Source organism: Phocoena sinus, chromosome 11, assembly GCF_008692025.1.
Source record: "Phocoena sinus isolate mPhoSin1 chromosome 11, mPhoSin1.pri, whole genome shotgun sequence".
NCBI classification, from domain to species: Eukaryota; Metazoa; Chordata; class Mammalia; order Artiodactyla; family Phocoenidae; genus Phocoena; species Phocoena sinus.
In genome coordinates this window covers 26,875,425-26,896,013 of record NC_045773.1, presented here as the reverse complement: position 1 = coordinate 26,896,013, position 20,589 = coordinate 26,875,425, and the positions used below count along the sequence as shown (strand labels likewise).

The following is a 20,589-nucleotide window of genomic DNA, read 5'->3' as shown; positions in this document are numbered from 1 at the left end:
GAGATTGCTAATATTTTCAACAGCCTAACTTTCATTAGTGCTGTTGACTGCTCATTATTTTGTTTTCTTCAGAAAGAATTAAGTCAAATAAAACATATGCCCAATATGGAGATTTAGTTCTCACCTTGGCTTAAAGTTTGGTCACTTAAACATGCACTACGGTGATTCAAGTTCAACTGAGAGTCAGCCACTGCAAGAAATTCATCATTGCTTATGGTCTCTGAAAGAAGCTTTCCTCTATAACGGATCTAGAAATTTGTCAGTTGTTGGTATAAATAAACCAGACTGGGAGGTGACTGATGGTATGTTTCTGCAACATGAATTATTTTGAAACCATGGGGTAACTGGATTACCCTCCATGGTTTCCACTAAGAAGCTTTTGTAAAAGTATGTGAGTTGAAAAAAAAAAAAAAAAAAAAAAGTATGTGAGTTGTGTCTCCATGAGAGAGGCAGACTGTATTTAAGAGCCCTTCATGTCCTCTCCATAGAAACTTCCTAGGAAATAAAGCATCAGCGCAGAATTTCAACAGTCAATGTCTACAAGCACCTACTATGCTCCAGGCACTGTTTCAGGAGATGGGGATTCAAAGAGGAATAAAATGTGGTCCCTGTCTTTGGGATTCCTACAGTCTAGTGGGAAAGAGGCACTCACAGAAAAGGTAATTTAAATATAATGTATAGGAGGAAAAGGAGCAATAGACGAGGGAATTAAGGTAGCACTTAGCCCAACGTAAAGATTTAGGTAAGGTTTCTTGAAGGAGGTAACACCTGAGTTAATTACGAAACAAACAAGAGCAAATCAAGTGAAGACAAGTGATAAAGATGTTCTAACAGAAGGAAGAGCATGAAAAAAGGTATTGTAGTTTGAAATAGCATGGGGGCGTTTGGTGGACAAAAATGCAACAATACCATTATTGCTACTAGGTCACAAAATTGACCAGGGATTTGAACCAGAGACTGATGGCCTGCAGAGTTAATGAAGTGTCTCAACAAAAGAGAAATAGGGATGTATTGTACCCTCAACCTCATCTATTCTGTAGACAATGCTATCATGGTAACCATTGCCTTCTGGGTTGGCTTATATGTCAATAATGATGATCAGGATGATGATATCAGTAAGGCTTACTCTGGTCAGAACTTCACATACAGCCCTTTCACAAACAAAAATAACACAAAATTGCACATATCAACTTAGCAATAACAAGAACAAACACTTACATACCACTTACCACAGGCCAGGCATTGTTCTAAGAGCTCTACTGTATTATCTCACTGAATTTTCACAGGAACTCAATGATGGAGCTACCATTACTATCCCCACTTTACTGATGAGTAAACTGAGCCACAGAGAGTTTAAGTAAGGTGCCCCAAATCACAGAGCCAGTTTGGGGTACATCCAAGAAAGCAAACCTAGGCATTCAAGTTTCAGAGTTTATGCTTTTAACCACCGTCCTTCACTACCCATCGCATGTCCAAAGCAATGACCAGACTTTGAGTCATTGACTGACTTTATGCCCTTTTCTTTACCTGTTAACAACAGAGAAGTAATTCTGTTATATGCTTGGATTTACAAAAGAAAACATAATAAGGTAATTCTGACAGCCTTCCAATTCTGCAGAAACTATAAATCTGATCCCAACAGAGAAACTCTTGCCAGAGACAGGGAACACAGAGTTCCAAATTCTAGATCTTTTTCTTGGATGCATTACAGAGGCCAGGGTCAGACCATCAATATCCGAGCAGCAATGGCAAGAAGAGACAGTGTTGGCAAGAACCAGATAGCCGGTGTCCTAACAACCATATACATATGATGTTCCTTTAGAACAAGCATAATTTTAGTTAAAAGTGATTAACATTCCATTATTTAAGTGATGGCTGGTAGTCTTATTTCTATTTCTTCTTGCAGACTCATAAAAACTGAGCCTCAGCTTTGCTACATCTTCCAATTATAAGAGAAGCCAGAAATATAAATTTTACATGAAATAACTTGAAAGCTTTAAATACTGAGAATTCAAAAATTTGAAAAATACATTTTAGACAAAACAAAATATATATTGTGTCAGTTTCATCCCATAGGCTGAGTCTCTTGTGTATTTCTGTAGCCTTATCATCTTTGAAGATCTCACCTCCTCATCTAAAAATGTAGACATAGTGAACTTTATGTCAGATTCTTTGAAGACAATGCCTTACTTTGCAATGTGAAAACATACCAAATACAAGTTTGAATGAAATTATAAGTCAATAATTAGTAACCTCATTTCCCAGAAAGAAATATCAACTATTACATGCAGAGGTGAAAGAGATTATTTGAGGCTCCCCTATCCCCTCTTCACAAGGCAGATGAAGAAATTACACCAGAGACAGACAATGACTTTCCCACAATCAGTGGTTTATTAATGGTAGAGTTTGAGCTCAAACACAAGTTTCAATACATAACCTTTCTCCTCATCAGCCAGCTTTCTTTATTCTGTCAAGGAAGTCATTTGAACTCCTAGATCCAGCCATGCCCGCAGTCAATCACCCTGCACTGGATTTTTCAATTACAAGTACCAGTAAACCTTTCCCCTCCCCCTTATTTTCCTAATGATGTAGCCACTTCAGTTGGGTTTCTGTCACTTGCAACCAAAAGAATGGGACTATTAGTCCCAGAAACAATGACTCCTTTCCACATTCCTGCTACATCATGCTCTTCTCCAAATGGGAATACTTGCCTTTCTTTATGCTTACACAAATCATACAAATTCTTTAAGACCTAGTGAAACTGAGCAGGATCCTGTGGGGCTCCTGGGCATGGAAGCCTTTCTGTGTCCCCCATTTCTGGTTTGAAGGGAATAGGCTTCAGCCTCCATGATCTTCCCTGATTTCCAAAGGTCAGGTTCAAACAGTTGCTAATAAGGGAAGGGAGGGGATGCAGAGACAAGGGAGGGGCAGCCAAGAAACAATAGTGCAGCCTTGGGACAGGTCCGGGTTCTGACTCAAGAGATACACATAACAGTATCTTTGAACTCTTCTGCAGAACTAGAACCCCCCCCAAAATGGAAGATGTTATCTACTTGATAAAGCATTCTTCATTCCAGAGAGAAGACCTGAGGCCAGATTAAAGGAATACAGGCCCTACACACACCCTGATCCTTATCAACAACACGCCACCCGCCCCCCACAACCATTGCTATAAAGCTCCTCACCAAATTCCCCCCCCCCCCCCGTTGGGACCCACAGTTTCGTAGGGCACGAGCCCACTGTGTCCGCCTTTGCCTGGCAAAGCAATAAAGCTATTCTTTTCTACTTCACCCAAAAGTCTGTCTCTGAGACTCGATTTGGCACCAGTGCACAGAGGCTGACTTTTGGGCATCACTAACCCTACTCTACTTCCCCCATGAAGATCTTCCCTACTATTATATCCAATCCTCTGTGTGTGTGTGTGTGCGCATACATACTCTCTGTCCCCCTCCCCTACTTTGGTATTTGTAATCAGCATCTTACAATTACACACTATCTTATTCTCAATTTATTTGGTATCTTCCAAACTAGAACATAAGCTGACAATTCAGAAGCATATCTCAAAGCTATCTTCTGGTTCTGCCACGAAGCCAGAGAGAGAACTGGTCTTTTTTAGAACTTAGCTTTACGTTAGTAGAACTCTCCTGATCATTCCAACTTAAGTTGTATAGACACCGGGCCCCAAATACTGGTTATATTTCAATGTGATGGCCTATGGTTGTGTATTAAACTTGCTTTTGCCAGAAAAAGACCTTGGAATCATTTGACGTTTACCACTTTACACAGTACAACTTTTTAGGAATGAAAGATTTAATTTCCTTTGTTCTTCAGTCCAGTTTTAGGGATGCAAAAGGCTATTCCAAGTGTGTAATGAGGCAAAAACTTCTCTTATTACTTTTTTGGTAACCTGCATCTTCAAAATGTCTCTACTAGCACCAGTGCATAACAGTTCCTGCCCATTGCATCAAGAAGATTGGGAAGGAAATGCCAAAAAGCATATTGAAAGAATTCAATTCTTTCCCTGAAGCAGAGAAAAACATATAATTCTTTTTGAAGGAATCCTGGGTTGAACAGTCATTTAGTTTTCTCAAAAGGTGAGAATATTTTATTTTTTAAATGCAAATTGTATGTTGCCCTGACAAACAGCCCTTCAGAACTTTGAATAGTGGAGCTAACCCAAGTGCCTCAAAGCACATCTGAATGCATGAATCACAATTATTGATTTAAATACACACACACACACACATATATAGTTCCCTAGCACTAGGTCTTAAATTTTACGAAAGTTATGGGTTTTTGAGTCATAAGTGAACAACAAAGTCAAAGAAGTTAATGAATAAAGAAGGAATTTCTCTGGCTAACAGTGACTCAATGTTAGCCATAATTTTAGGGCAAAATATAAGCTGAATCACATGGAAATGAGTAACTTGAACTTACAACACATTTGGCCTAGTCAACAGTTCTCTTGAATGAAGAATTCATATAGAACTGACACAACTTTAGGATTGCCCCTTTCTCTCATCACATACATACAGACACACACGTATACACACCTGCATATGCACACATAATATTCATTTTGGACCTTTGTAATCCAGGCATTATGAATAGTTCCTAGCTAACTAAAAAAAAAAAAAGGCAAAAAACTAGTCATGGCAATTACACAGACTTCTTTACAGTGCCTGCTTTTACATTCCCTCAGGAACATCTATAAGTAGCTAGTTCACATGAGGTAGCCACTCATCACCATTACTACATAACTTAGAAACATATGGTGTAGCTCTGCCAGGCCAACTTCTAGGTATTCACTCTAGCATTCTGACAAAAGAAGAAAAAACAAGTTCAGAACTGTTTTTCAAATTGTCATTTATCAGCTGCTGAAACATACATGGTGAGAGTCTGATGACTAGGTTTTTGTTGCGGTCATAAATTATCATTACCTCCATGTTATATTTAGATTCACAGTAGTACAAGGAAAATATACCTACAAATGATAAAATATTGAAACCGAGCAAAACCCTGTGCGGCTCCCAGGTACAAATGCTTTCTGTGTCCCCCTTTTCTTGTTTGTAGGAAATAGGCTTCACTTAACCTCTATGACCTTCCCTGAGTTCCAAAGGGCAGGTTCAGTTGCTAATCAGGGAAGGGATGGGATGCAGAGACAAGGCGGGAGCAGGCAAGAAACAAAAATGCAGCCTTGGGTCAGGGTCCTAGTTCCTCCTCAAGGAATTTGTAACACTACCCCGGAGCTCTTTTGCAGAACTAAGGCCCACACCCAGGTGGAAGAGGGCAACTTCTGGCTGAGCACAAGATTCCGGGAGCACCGCCCTGTTACATCACCACCAACCAACCAGAAGAAAGTCACACACCCTGCAGCCCTCACCCCAAATTATCCCTATAAAAACCTCCCTCCAAACCATCAGGGATTTTGGGATTTTTGAGCATAAGCCATCCTGTTCTTCTTGCTTGGCTCTGCACTAAACCTTCCTCTGCTCCAAATTCCTACATTTCCATTTATTTGGCCTCACTGTGCCTCGGGCACACAAACTTTGTTCCGTAAGGATATGTTTTCACATAGTCTGTTTCCAGTCCCCTCTTTTAAGTGGGAAGAGTGTTAGTAAGTCTAGGCATTCTCTTTCCCAGTAAAAGTAAAACCGAAGTAATTAACTATCAGAATGATCCAGCAACAGCACCTTTTTCCTCTACTTCCCAAGTGTTCTTCTGAGCTAAAATACATTTTTTCCCCCAGCTCAAACCACACAGAAAGACTGACAACAGTCTGCTGTTGAGATTTACCAGCTAACAGCCCATCTCTCTCCTTCATACTCCATGAAGTTAGTGCTTAAACGATTATTTTGCCCATGTTGACTATTTGATAGGTGCCCAAAGGGGGAGGGGCAGGTCTTTCTCCACTCAAATAGAAATAATCCTGAGTAAAGAAGTACACGAGACATGCTATCTCTTCTATTTTTCATTTTAGAATATTCCTGGCCAGTGTTGTATATTAAAAAGATAGGATGAGAGAACTCCATGCGTAAATTCCCACTCTTTCACCTGTCTACACAGTGCTTTAGGCAAATTACAAAACCTCTGACTCTCAGCTTTCTTTTCTAAAAATGAAGATATAATTCCTAAAATATGAAGAGAACTTAAAGTGATCTAAGAACGGAAATAGGAAGTTAGGTAAAAAACTAAGGAAATTTAAATAAACTGTAGATTTTAGTTAACAATAATGTATCGCTATTGGTTCTTTAATTTTAACACATGTACCATACCACATGTAAGATAATTATAGGGGAAAACTGTGTCTGGGTTGTATGGAAACTCTCTGTACTCTTTTCTCAATTTTTCAGTAAATCTATAACTCCTGAGAAACTAAAGTCTATTTTTTTTAAATGACCTAAGGTAGGTGCCTTGCACACAGTAGGTACTTGAAAAATGGCAGCCAGTGTTAATGATATAGACTATTTGGTTTCATAAAGTCTATTAAACTCTGTACAGTATGACCTTTTCCCCCCCAACTTTATGGAGATATAATTGACATAGAACACTGTGTAACTTTAAGGAATACAGCATAAGGATTTGACAATATGACCTTTTCCGCAGTTCAGCAGTTCTTTTTCATAGGCAGTTCTTTCTCTACCCGACCCCATGCCACTCTATTCCCTTTCTCTACATCATTTTTCCTCTTTTTCTAGTTCATCCATTTCTATTCTACTACAAACTCACATTTACAACTAGTTTTTATTTCTCCAAGACTCAAAGTTCAAGCTTTCTACTTGGAGAAGAATAGCAGAACAGCTTTTTCCAGAAAGGCACAAAACACTTAAAGATATAGTAATGGGGAGAACTTGTTTTCTGTTGTAATAAAGAGATAGATATTCAGCTTCCCAGTATAGACAACAGCTGTGAGGCAGCTTTGCCGGGATATGTATTTAGTCTGCTGCAACAACCAAAAATAGTTTGACCAAATGCCAGTGTTATCAATCTGTCCTGGAGTCCGTCTGATATTAAGGTCATGTGTAAAAACAGAACTCACTTGCCCCTCAAAACCACAGCTTTGAATGGATCCAGGTAAAACATACCAAATCAGATCAGAAAAACTAGCCTCATGACAATCTTTCTCAGGTGGCTGAAGGTTCTGTTTAGAAGAAATGGGTCTTCATGAGAATGGATTTCTTTCCCCATTGTGGTGCTGGATTTCAGCCTCTACTGGAAGGACAGAGCTATAGAGCCTTTTGACTGATAAAGGGAAGTTTGTTTTTTAACTTTTAAGTGACAACAGTTTTCATTGCCAGAAGAACAGGACATCTTTAGCGGGTGCTGTTAATAATGGGATAGATTTTGGAGACGGAATTGCCCCTGCTATAAAGACACAATTACCAAAATAATTCCAACCTGAAACTTGAATTTCAGCAGGCCCTGGGGACCCAAACCCAACCTTAAAAGAATATCCAAAAACTTGTACTGTTCGGAGAATACTTTTGCTCTACTGTAGTTCAAAATCCTCGTTGAAAAAGCAAGGGACCACTGAGGGGGGTTTGAGAGTGGAGTGTGTAGCCCACCTGCTCTCAACCAGGAAATGAGTTTTATTTCTAATAAAACTGATACCCAAGCTTGTGACAGCCGAAATAAATCATCAGCTCTGGGTGGTGTGTGTACGTATACAAGCAAAGCAAACAGAGAAATCTGTGCTAACTCAAGATAAGGGTAGATAAATATAGGAAAACCCAGCAGTCTACTACAGGCAGCACGTAATTCAGTCTCAAATGGCAGCAACCGAGTAATTCACTATTTTAAGAAATTGGTCTAACCTCGATGGGGTTACAGCTGGCTTTAATCACCCCTCACACCGCCCCTCTAGGGGCTTCACTGGTTTTTCTCTTAGTCCAGCTGCTGCAGATTCATCTAAAACAGACAGAACGGGATGCTTTCTTCACTCACTCACTGCAGCTGGGTACCTGACCCCTTCTCTTCTGGGCCGACGCCCTCGACCTGCATTAACTAACCCCTCCTTTCTCTGGCTGGAGAACAGCTGATAGAAATAGACACTTTTTACACATCAAAGGCAGCCCAGAGCCTCCTCAGCCTTGCCAGCCTCAGACACAAAAAGCTTTTGATGCTTATAATTGCGAGGCTTTTTCCAGCTGCACTTTATCAAGCTAGTAGCGCCAGGGCTTGGAGGGCCTCGCAGAACCAGAAGGTGGCGGCGAAGTCACCTTGGGAAAAGAAGGGGGTCAGAGGGGGTTAGGCAGAAGGGGCGTGCCCCTGCTCTGGGGTCAGTGAGCAAAGGGAAGGGAGATTGGAGGGAAGCCCAGCCAGAGTGAAGCGATGTCCAAGGACCCCCGAGGCGACCCTAATAGGTGATCAGCTGACCCGGGCGGAGGGAGGAGGGTGCCCTTCGCAGCATCACGGGAAGCTTCGCCTTCTGGGCTCGCTTCCTCCCGCCTGCCCCTGCGGTTGCTCTCTGCCCGCGTTAGCCAGAGAGCGGCTCAGAGGCGCTCTACTCGCTCCGCACCGGAGCCCCCGCTCTGCCGGGTGCCCCCGCCCGCCCAGCGCACGCCCAGGAGGGCGGGCCGGGAGTTGAGCGCAGCCGCCCGGCGCCGGAGAGTGCTGGGAGCCCTGCAAGCAAGCCAGGCCTCTCTGGGCGCCGCGGGCTGCAAATCACTCCCCGAGCCTCCCGGGCCACAAAGCGGGACTTGCCCGCCTCGCTCCCCGAGAGGGAGGCCGGGCACTGGATGCTGCGCTCCAGGCTCCTTGCCGGGCCCGGGCAGCTCCTGGCGCGCTCCGGGCTGGGTTGGGCCAGGCCCAGCCGCGGAAAAGGGGCCTCGTAACCCCTTCCCCCGGGCGCGGTCTCCTCTGCCTCCAGCTCCTCCTCGCCAGCTGCGCCGCCAGCTCCCATTGTGCGCCCCGCCCGCCTGGCGACATCCCGGCGCTACTCGCTGGGCCTCCCAGGCGCACCTACCTTCTGCTGCCGGCGAGCCATATCGGTGGGCTGCTTGGCGTTGAAGGGGTAGGCGATGCAGCGCATCACGAACACGTAGAGCTGCAGCCTCTTCTTCCTCTCCTCCTCCTCTTTCTGCAGCCGTTCCAACTCCTCCTTCTCCTTCTCGCTCGCGACCGACGGGCTGGGGCTGGAGGGCCGGCCGCCACCGGCGCGGCTGCTGGGCTGTAGCCCTCCGGCCCCGCCGCCGCTGCTCGCGCCGCTGCTCCCGCCGCCGCCGGCGCCAGCTCCGGCCCCGGCGCCGCCGCCGCCCCCCAGCCCGGCGCCGCCGCCCGAGCCTTCGCTGGTGCGGCTGGGAGACAGGCGCGCGCCGGACGCGGCCGAGCCGAGCACATCCTTGCCGCTCTCCTCCTCCAAGATCTCGTCCGATTCCTCTTCGCTGGATGAAGGGTCCAGCATGGTGGCGCCTGGGGAGGGGGGTCCCTGGAGCCCCTGGCTTGGGGTGCAAAAGGTGGGGGGCGCTGGAGGCAGCTGGGGGTCGGCTCTCCCGGATGGCCGCTTCTCCCCAAATCAGGGAGTGAGCGCGCTGCTGCTCAGCCTCGGCCGCCGCGACTGCTTCCTCCGCCCGGCGTTCGAGAGCTGGGCTCAGACTCAGAAGCACGAGGGGAGGAGGGGGAGGGAGGGTTGCGTCCGTGGACCCGAGGTGGGCAAGGGGGAGAGTCAGTGGCGAGCCCCGAGCCCGCAGCCGGATGCCATCTGCAGCCGCTGAAGGAGGCGCCTCCAGAAAAGATGCCGAGTGTTGCAAGCTGTCGGTGCAGCCTAGAGCCGAAGAGGCATCTTGCCGATTGGGGAGGGAGCGGCGCTTACGTGTTTATTGGCTTAACTCTCCCCTGTCCGCGGCGTAAAGGTGGCTGCAGAGGGCTGGAGCGGGGAGAGCGCAGAGCATCCCCCAAAGTCTCAGAGCTTCCGTACTGACCCTAATGCTTTCCCGCTCTCCTCACTCCCACCCCTTTGTGGATAATTTCCTCCTTGATGCCCAGCTCTCCTGGCTTCGACCTCTCTCCCCCTTCCGCGGACAAAAAGTTCTTGCGGGAGGAGGAAATAGACAAACCAGTGATGACTTTTTGTCATCGAAGAGTAGGCTGTTGGAGACTCTTAATTCAGAGGTCTCACTAAGAGGAAGTCGGCGAGATCTTATACGCGAAAGAAAGAGGCTATTTCCTATCCCCAGCTTTCTTCACACTTGGGACACGGGGGCAGCGGAGCTGCGCAGCCTATTTGTCCCACCTGTGTAAACTCTGATGCCAGCGATTTCCGTACGCCCACCCTCATTAAAATACAGGTGAATGCAATTCTGAGCGGATTGGCGTATCGACCATGCAGCTCAACTATTTAAGTAGAACCCCCCCGCCCCTGCTTACTCTGCCTTCTTCAATTCCAAGAACTGGTGATACTTTATGCTGAGGTGAGCCTACCGTAGAAACAGAAGGGTTTCTGGTTGCTGAACCCTTCCTCCATTATGGCTCGCTGGAAGATCTGGGTGGAGGATTGGGGACCCCAAGATCAGACAAAGATACCCTAAGAACTGAGTGCATCAACATCTAATGCGTTTACTCTGTCGCGCAGTCTTCCTTCCTGCTTCTCCGTTATCTATTAATTCAAAGCAGCAGATGGTGCTTTCCTTCTCCCTGCTCCTTTCACTTAAGCCAAAAAACCCAGCTCACGGGGGAGCTGGCCAGCGTGCTGAATCTTATCAGCGACAGGCAGATGGATTGAAAACAAACCAACACCTTTTACCCTTTGATCTTAGGCTATCTAGAGACCTCTCTTGGCTTTTCCTCACCCCGTCTCCTACATTTATGTATTTTCAGTGCTCTAATTATTCGTAGATACTCGTGGGAGTTATTGTTAAAGTGTAGTACGAATTTAAAGTGTATATCACATCTGTCTATGTGTTTTAAAATTTACCATGAGTTTTACTGTAGGCTTTGATATTCAAAGGAAGTTTTCTAGCTAGTCTGTTTGAGACCTAAAAATGAATTTAAAACAACTAGCTCCACATTAATTCCAAAATCCTGTTTAAATTTTTTAAATTAAGTAATATATACATGGCTCATACTTGACTTCACCACCATACTCACCTCAAGGACAAAACTTTTGTGGTCATCATGCATTCTGTATCAATTTAAAATAAGTAATCCAGCAACATGGAAAGTGTTATATTTTGGCAGTTCTCACTTTTAAATTTTTTCTAAAGAAGTAAAAGATGTTCAAATTATGTTTTCTTGGTTTCCCTGGGATGTGAAATATAGTAGGCCAATCTATCAGTAAATTAACCTTTATTTAGCACCTTTTTACGAGTGAACATTGTTCTAGGTGCTTGGGGTGGGTGGAATTTTTAGAAGACGTTCTCTTAAAGAGTCTAAATTCTCCTTTGGGAGATACAAGTATGTGAAAAAGATTAACAACACTTATTTCGAGGCAACATATCAACCAATTCAAGTTAGTAAACTGCTAAAAGCTTGCTTGAATGAAGCAACTGGGAATGGAAGAAAATCATATATTTCTCAAAAGAGAGTTAAATTTTAAAGAAAGGAGCCATATAACTGGATGGCGAAAAGGGAAGCTATTATAAGTGGAAAGGGTGACTTGCAAAGCCATAGTGATAGGACAAAGGACCAAGTAAGGTACAGAGTGTTATGCAGATGGTGTGTGGGTAGGAAAGGGGGAATTGAGGAGGAAAAAAAAGAGTTAAAATTATAATCCATTTGGCCAAATTGTGGAGAGGGGGGGTTCGTATTTAGGACACAAAGAAATGAATTGTTAGCTAGGGAGCATGTGGTGATTTGTGGAGGAGGTGCTTTTGAAGGCAAGACAAAGCCATTTACTAATTAGATATTTTTCAAGCAAGATAAGGCATTTAAGTATCATCACATTCGGCACTGGTAGAAGAGTGATCATGAACTCTTGTCTTTAGAACCATTTGGAATTTCTCAATCACTGTAGTACATTTTTGTTTAGTTTGGTATTTTTACAAACCTTTTTGAGTTTTGTGGGGTTTTTTTCCATTTATACTCATTAAAACATAAACTCAGTATCTACCTTGTGTTAATCATATAAACCTATGATATCAGTATTAAATATGATGTTGCTTAGATAAATCTAACACTCTTCTTAATACACCCATGAGCGTTCAATCAAAGAGACTTAAACAAATTTTACTGGAAATACTTTTATAATCTTTTTTTTTCAAAACATGTCCATTACTGACTTTTAAAATGTATGTCCTTTCAAAGGTATTTTTTACCTTAGCTGAAAGTCAATTCAGTGTCCTGGGAGATATTATAACTCTTTGTTACTGCTCAAGATAAGATATGCCAACCCAAACTCCTTAGGCATCTAAACCAGGAGGTGTGGCTTTCCTACATGCAAATGTTGATGAAGGAAGAAAAGAACCCCAGAACATATCCAAAGGCTCTGAACATTTGCCTACTTTTTGTTGACATCCATATTCTTCTTTTATTTTATTTTTTTTATTTTTTTTGCGGTACGTGGGCCTCTCACTGTTGTGGCCTCTCCCGTTGTGGAGCACAGGCTCCGGACGCACAGGCTCAGCGGCCATGGCTCACGGGTGCAGCCGCTCCGCAGCATGTGGGATCTTCCCGGACCGGGGCACGAACCCATGTCCCCTGCATCGGCAGGTGGACTCTCAACCACTGCGCCACCAGGGAAGCCCCATATTCTTCTTTTTAAAAATACAAATCTACCATAGATTCTGATACACATAAGTATTTATACGCTCACACAAGCTATTTTAGGTGCTTGCACGCTTGCCTCTACCTCCAGTTCTGCTTTGTAGGAAACTTGAATAACCTTAAGGTGATAGAATAAATTTTAGTCAGCCATCTGGAGACCATATCATGAAAGTAAAAGTTATAACATGGAATTTTTTAAATCCCAGCAAAACCTAGAGGAAATAGAAATGACTGAGACACTAAACCAGGGTTTTATAATCTGGACCTTGATTATTTCTAAACCTCATTCTTCCCTGAATTGTTTGCTGTGATTGTGTAAAAAGCTGCAAGTATGAAGGAATAGCTGACTTGTTGGCAATCAATAGACACTTTGGTGAAAAACAATCACTTCCTTCTTTATGTCACTCATATAACATGTTTCAATCAGATAAAACTGAGTTTAATGCCCATCTTAATGTTTTTCTCAGTTTGTTACTAGAGAATGGTTTGGCCAAATTAAATATATATATTTTTAAATCTCACAATAAATTTCATATTATCTAGATGTAATCATCTCATCCAATCAATATATATTTTTTTAATTTAAGAATAACTCACAAACACCAAAAAGGGTAAATTTGAACCTTACGGTATGCCTAAAGTCAAGTTAAATGCTTGGGCTCTTGACACAGGCAGTTCTGCCTTTGCTACTTAATAGCAGAGTTATTCTGAGAAAATTATTCAGTGACTCAGACTCAGTTTCCTCATCTGTAAAATGAGGGATAGTAGTACTCATTTCCCTCAGAATGACAAGAAAATTAAATTCAATATTATAAGGAAAGTATTTTTCAACAGATTTTAGGTTTAAACTTTGTTTCAACTGGTGGGAGATGGACTTATAATAAATGAGCTGACTAGAAATTGGACATGCATAACTGGAAGGAAAAACAGCATTAAAAAATCAAATAGCCGAACTTTCTCACACAATATCCAAAAATAAACTAAAAATGGATTAAAGACTTAATGTAAATGAAACCATAAAACTCCTAGAAGAAAACATAGGCAGTGTGCACTTTGACATGGACCTTAGCAATCTTTTGGGGGCTATGTCTCCTCAGGCAAGGGAAAAAAAATCCAAAATAAATGGGACTACATCAAACGAAAAGATTCTGCACAGAGAAGGAAACTATCAACAAAATGAAAAGGCCACCTACAGAACAGAAGACATTTGCACATGTTATGTCTGATAAGGGGTTAGTATCCAAATATACAGAGAACAAATACAACTCGACATTAAAAAAAAAAAAAAAGATTTAAAAAATGGGCAGAGGACCTGAAAAGACATTTTTCCAAAGAAGCCATACAGATGGGCAACAGGCACATGAAAAGCTGCTCAACATCACTAATTTTCAGAGAAACGCAAATCAAAACCACAATGTCAAACCTGTCAGAATGGGGCTTCCCTGGTGGCGCAGTGGTTGAGAGTCCGCCTGCCGATGCAGGGTACGCGGGTTCGTGCCCCGGTCCGGGAAGATCCCACATGCCGCGGAGTGGCTGGGCCCATGAGCCATGGCCGCTGGGCCTGCGCCTCCGGAGCCTGTGCTTCGCAACGGGAGAGGCCACAGCTGTGAGAAGCCCGCGTACTGAAAAAAAAAAAAAAAAAAAAAAAACCTGTCAGAATGGCTATTATCAAAAAGATAACAAATAACAAGGATTGGTGAAGATGTGGAGCAAAGGGAACCCTTGTGCACTGTTACTGGGGATGTAATTTGGTGCAGCCACTGTGGAAAACAGTATGGAAGTTCTTCAGAAAATTAAAAATAGGACTACCATACCATCCAGCAATTCTACTCCTAGGTATTTATCTGAAGAAAACAAAAAACACTAACTCGGAAAGATTATATATTCATTGCAGCATTACTTACAATTGCCAAGATATGGAAGCAACCTAAGTGCCCATCAATAGATGAATACATAAAGAAAATATGGTGTATATATACAATGGAATCTTACTCAGCCATAAAAAAAGAATGAAATCTTGCCATTTGCTACAACATAGGTGGACCTAGAGGGTACTGCACTAAGTGAAATAAGTCAGAGAAAGACAAATATTGTATGAATCCACAAATTTGTGGAATCTAAAGAACAAATGTACAAATGTAACAAAAGAGAAACAGAGTCATAGATACAGGTGGTTGTAATGTATAGAAATGTTGAAATATTGAGAAATATAGAAATATTGTGCACCAGAAACTAACATAGTGTTATAGTCAATTATACCTCACAACAAACAACAAACTCATTTAAAGAAAAGATCAGATTTGTGGTTACCAGAGGCAGGGGATGGGAGGAAGAGAAATTGGATGAAGGTGGTCAAAAGGTACAAACTTACAGTTTTAAGATAAGTAAGTACTAGGAATGTAATGTATAACACGATAAAGATAATTAACATTGCTGTATACTATATGTGAAAGTTAAGAGAGTAAATCCTAAGAGTTCTCATCACAAGGAAAACCATTTTTTTCTTTTATATCTATATACAAATGGAGATGATGGATGTTCACTAAAATTATTGTGGCGATCATTTTACCATACAGCTTAAACGTATACGGTGCTGTATGTCAATTATATCTCAATAAAAATGGAAGAGAAAAAGAAAAAATCACATAATCCAGAAATAGATCCTTGAAAAATAGAATACTTATCAGTATTTATTTAATTGATCCCTATCTTGTTTTAGATAGTATTTTCAGGGACTTAGAAAATGGTTTTTTGTTTGCAAAAGCTGCTCTTCATCATTACTCTTTATCATATAATAATTCTTGCTAAAGTGAAATGAAGTGGGTTAAGATGGAATTAAAGGATAATCATAAGACTAAAATAATAGAATCGAGCCATATAAAAACATTTTCTTTTACTCCAGGCAACAAAACAAAAGGTTTTGGAATGATAAATAATACTACTTACAGGAATTGGTCTCAGAAAACCACCTTATTAGTTAAAAAAGATGATAAGAATGGAACAATGTATTTTACAATAAATATTTAACTTGAATTCTGAAAACCAACTGTTCACAAGGGTAATCACATTTCTTGTGTATACAATTTCTTTTAATAGAAGTAGGAGCTAGATGTGGTATAGACTGAAATGGTTTATGCTGGTGTTTACATGGACAAAGGGAAGGATTGAGTCTTTTGCATTGATTCTGGGATATAGTGACATGCCAGCAAATAAAAGAAAAAAAAATACCAGTATAGCTGTTTCCATATGAGATATTAGGTAGATAATTCCTCTAATTAGCCCAATTCTCTAATTTGGCTTACACTGGTATATGCTGTTACCATTATATCTTTACCTTGTCAAAATAATTTTCTGGGTTGATTGTCTTGGTTATATTTAATTGGCTTTAGACCAGGAAGCTTTTAACAGCTTGTACATAGGAATGACTAACATCACGGTATTTTCATATTAACAAGTTTGTTTTTAAACAATTGAAAATAGTAAATTCCTTCAACTTGGGCTACCCTAAAACATATGGGTCTTTTGAATAGCTAATCTTCTGGAGGAAGATGATGAGTATGAAAAAAAAGTTGAGAGAGGCTTGATGACTGAAGGGAAAGTAAGCAAAAATCTAAGGATGGGTCCCATTAAGGGGTAGATACTATCATCTGGGTCACAGGTCAATAGAGGCTAACCTGCTGGGGGAAATGCTTTAAACCAGGTCTAGTCACCCACATGCCATTAGCAAAAGGCTGATAATACTTGAGTAAAACATATGTTTTAGGCTTTGTATCTAAGCAGAATCTCTGCCTTTGTCATCCACAATTCATATTTTGATGTTTTACCACTTTCTGACCGGTTGCAAGGTACAGAAAACTGAAATAACAATAGGCACAATTAGGCATGCCTGCAAAAAGACAGAGAAAGAGAAGGCCCTGCCCCAAGACTGCAGGCCTCGAATCCACTCACTCCAGTTAAATGGAAGAAGAAAACAAAAGAGATACACATGGCTGCCACAGCTCTTTGATGCACAGTGACCTGCCTACTCATTAACATGCTTCAACTGGTATATATTATCTGATAAATCTGATTAATATGCCCTCTTCTTGAGGAGGAGAGAGAAGAGAGCCAGAAGCTTGCCTTTCTCCCTGAGAGATCATAACCCAAGCTACCACCTTTCACCAAGTGGCTCAGGCTCTCAGATCCCTGGCTGTCCTGCAACCAAGAACCCGGGTGAACTGCTGTATTTGATTCTTAAGAGTGGGTCTCTCTCCATCGGTTGTATTTATTTGGAATTCTGGCACTTGCTTGGCAATATCTTTGAAAGAGATAATGAGTTAATGCATGTGTGTGCTTGGAACAAAGTATAGTAAGCGTTTGTTAAATGTCAGTGGAGATGGAGATGCTGTTGGTAACTATTATGAAACTTATGGAAAATGACAAGGCTACGTTCTATTTTTGCAAGTGGGAAGAGGGGCATAGTTCACTAAGGCCAGTGAGAACCCCTTGCCCTTAAGAGAAAGACAACTTAGCACTGGAAACCCACAGCAGACTATGAGAGTCAGCACCAGAGCTACAATACAGGTCTTGGAGGAAGTGGACATTGTGTTCCTTCAGTGTAAATTTAATACTTCCCCTTTTTCACCCATTCTAATGTCTTGATATACTTTTACATTTTTATTTTAGTTTAGTTTATTTATTTATTTTTTTTTGCGGTACGCAGACCTCTCACTCTTGTGGCCTCTCCCGTTGCGGAGCACAGGCTCCGGACGACGCGCAGGCTCAGCGGCCATGGCTCACGGGCCCAGCCGCTCCGCAGCATGTGGGATTTTCCCAGACCGGGGCACGAACCCGTGTCCCCTGTATCGGCAGGCGGACTCAACCACTGCGCCACCAGGGAAGCCCTACTTCTACATTTTTAGAAGTTATACGAACATAAGGAGGAGAGTTAAGTGAAGGACAGGGGCAAAGTCGTGAAGCTGGAAGAGCTGGCTAGAACGCTAAGGGGAACCCTTGGAGTGTATTTAAACAGGCACATCAATTGTCATAAAGATGCTTTCCTACCTTTTTCTTGCAAGGCATGACTTCATGCTATAAAAAGACCAGCATACAGACTTTCCTTGGACTGGTGAAAACCAATCTCCATTTCAGACAACTCACCATAGGAAATGCAATAAATGTTTAAAGAATATTCTGCACTCAAAGTCAACTCATAGTGAAGAGACAGCAAAAAGTTAGACCAAAATCATAAGGCTTTATCTCTCCTCCCATTATTATTTATTCTGCACAACAAAATGAGACTCCTATGAGTCACCAAGTCATTTGGCCTGTCAGCGATTAAAACAGCACATTTACTGTGCAGTGGCCATAACCTATTTGATTACTTCAGAAAATGTGCGGAAAAGGGAAAACCTTACAGGTGCCTTGATGCCTTCAGGCAATAGGCTGAGTGATCACACAGAACCGAGTCATAATTTCTCCCCCATCCATACATATGCATGACCTTTGGCAACTTCACAGGCAGGGGGAATGGCTTCAAGACGGAGTAACTCCATCATGGGGCTCAACTGTACAGTCAAGGTTACTGAGGGCAGTTGAGTCGTCAGTCCCCTGCTGACAATTTACTAGTTGGGTGATGAAAGTGATGAATGTTCAGACTGTGCCCAAATTCATAACACAAAATATGTGACTTTAAAATTAATCTCTCATAGGAGTAACGAGTTTAAAAAATAAGAGAAATTGTAGCCTGTTAAGAGTTTGTTTTTATCCCTAGGTTTACCCAGGTTAACTGGCATTTTGGTGATGAAAGAAAACTTTTAACATCTCCACATCAACCTTATATTCCATAATCATTGATATAGTTTCATGGTCAAATATTTGGTCTTTTCAACCTCATTATTCCCTTTGCTATTGCCATGGTTTGTATATTGTCTTTCTAATTCTTATAGACATGATTCACTGGGTAAAACATGTCTATATACCACCTGTTTTACCGAGTTGTTTCTAGAAAGAAAAAAGAAACTCAAACCAAGAATCTAAAACACCAAATTTTGCACAAAGGTTTGAGTTGTGGCTTTGGGATCAGACTTGAGTTCAAATCCTAGTTCTTAGCTGTGTGACCTGAAAAAGATAGTTCTTTGATCCTCAATTCTTCAACCTTAAAAGTGGCAATAGGGCTTCCCTGGTGGCGCAGTGGTTGAGAGTCCGCCTGCCGATGCAGGGGACACCGGTTCCTGCTCCGGTTCGGGAAGATTCCACATGCCGCGGAGCGGCTGGGCCCGTGAGCCATGGCCGCTGAGCCTGCGCGTCCGGAGCCTGTGCTCCGCAACGGGAGAGGCCCGTGTACCGCAAAAAACAAACAAACAAAAAACAACAACAAAAAAGTGGCAATAAAAGTACCAATAATCCATAGGGATTTTATGAAGGTGAATCAAATTCATGCATCTAAAATGCTGAGCACAATGGCTGACACCTGTTCAGGAAAGGAAAGCTATTGTCAACATTACACATGAATTGGTATCCAACTCTGTGGAAGAACTCAAAAAAGAAAGAGGTGTCCAGCACTTGCCCACTGCAGAGAGGACAGGTCCTGTTGGAACAGCTTCTACAAAAATTCTTTGTTATCAAGATTTTAAGCTTCCATCCCTGAATAAAGAACTTCATTTGAGATAGCTTATAAAAACACAAGAAGTTATCATTACATGTTTTATCAAAATTCATCTGAGGAAATACTTACTTGCCAAATGACCACGAAATAGGGATGTTATATCCGGACTTGTAATGAGGTTGACATTCCTGGAAGAAAAAAAAGAAAGAAAGGCCATTCAAACATTGCTTTTTGAGGGCTCAGCTAAATAGCTTTTAGAGAGAGCCTCCACTAGCTTGTATTTGCATAACAAAAAGATTCCCCCACCTTCCTATAGTCTTATTCGCAGATTCCCAAATAGAATATTTATTAAAGTCTAGATGCAATTAAACCTTTTGTGAAATTTGTGTTCGATCATGAATAGGGGTGAGTCAGAAAGTCTGTGAACGAGACTGAAACATAAAGGGAAGTATACAAGAAAGCATTCTCATCCTATATTTAGCCATAACATTCAAATGACAAAAAAAGAAAGAAGACTTTAGACTGAGATGAGGTTTTCCAATGAGTGCCATTCATCACTAATCTTGGTTTCTTTGTTTATTGCTCTCATTAATTCAACTAACATATGTTGGATGTTGGAAGATTTGCTTATAAAATGGTGATGGGAAAGGTAGTCTTGTCCTAACTTAATCTGTCTGGATTCTGAAAGTGCTTTTGTATGAAAGGAAAATTTAGTGAGTCCTCAAATAGTACTGTGTTTTATTAACGTAACAAAACCGTGTTTCAGGTTACTACAAAAAGATGCCACAAAATCTAAGCTTTTATATTTCACTCTAGAAACTTAAAAGGAAGTCTGTTCTCACCTCTATTATTGTTCTGAATTCTTTTAAAATAGTCTATATTTTACTATGAATATTTCAAAGAGGTGGTTCCTAAAGACATTACCTACTCTGGAGAGGTATTTGGGGGGGGGGTCAAGCATGGTGATTTTTTTTAACATAAAAGAGGGCTTAATCTAATCAAATAATTTGTCCATAATTCCAAGGAAACCAGAGCAGACTTATGCATTTGGATGGTGTGATTGAGTAAGTGAGAACAAATCTCTTCTCACTATGATTCTGTAGATTTAAATTTCCCTAAGCAATTTTCCTGCCACCTGACCTTATTTGCCTTTGCAAAGGCAAAACAAATCAACTTGAGAGGAAAAGGAAAGGAAAACAATAATCTATGTTTTCATGTTCCTGGATTATTTGATTCCCTGGGTAGGCTTGTCTTGCTTACTTATAATCATACCAAAATATTCATAATTTAGAAATTGGCAGGAA

The 20,589-nt window shown here is 41.7% G+C and overlaps 1 protein-coding gene across 2 annotated transcripts in view; it reads right to left on the bottom strand.

Moving 5' to 3' along the window:
• The window catches only part of CADPS (calcium dependent secretion activator), a 478,794-nt gene extending 469,391 nt beyond the window's left edge, over window positions 1-9,403 (bottom strand). Inside the window, exon 1 of one of the 2 annotated variants that reach the window (XM_032650169.1) lies at window positions 8,966-9,403. In XM_032650169.1, coding sequence (XP_032506060.1) covers window positions 8,966-9,403 — 438 coding nt within the window. The remainder of the gene's footprint in view (window positions 1-8,965) is intronic. The other variant, XM_032650170.1, reaches the window with a different exon arrangement.
• Window positions 9,404-20,589: the final 11,186 nt, after the last annotated feature.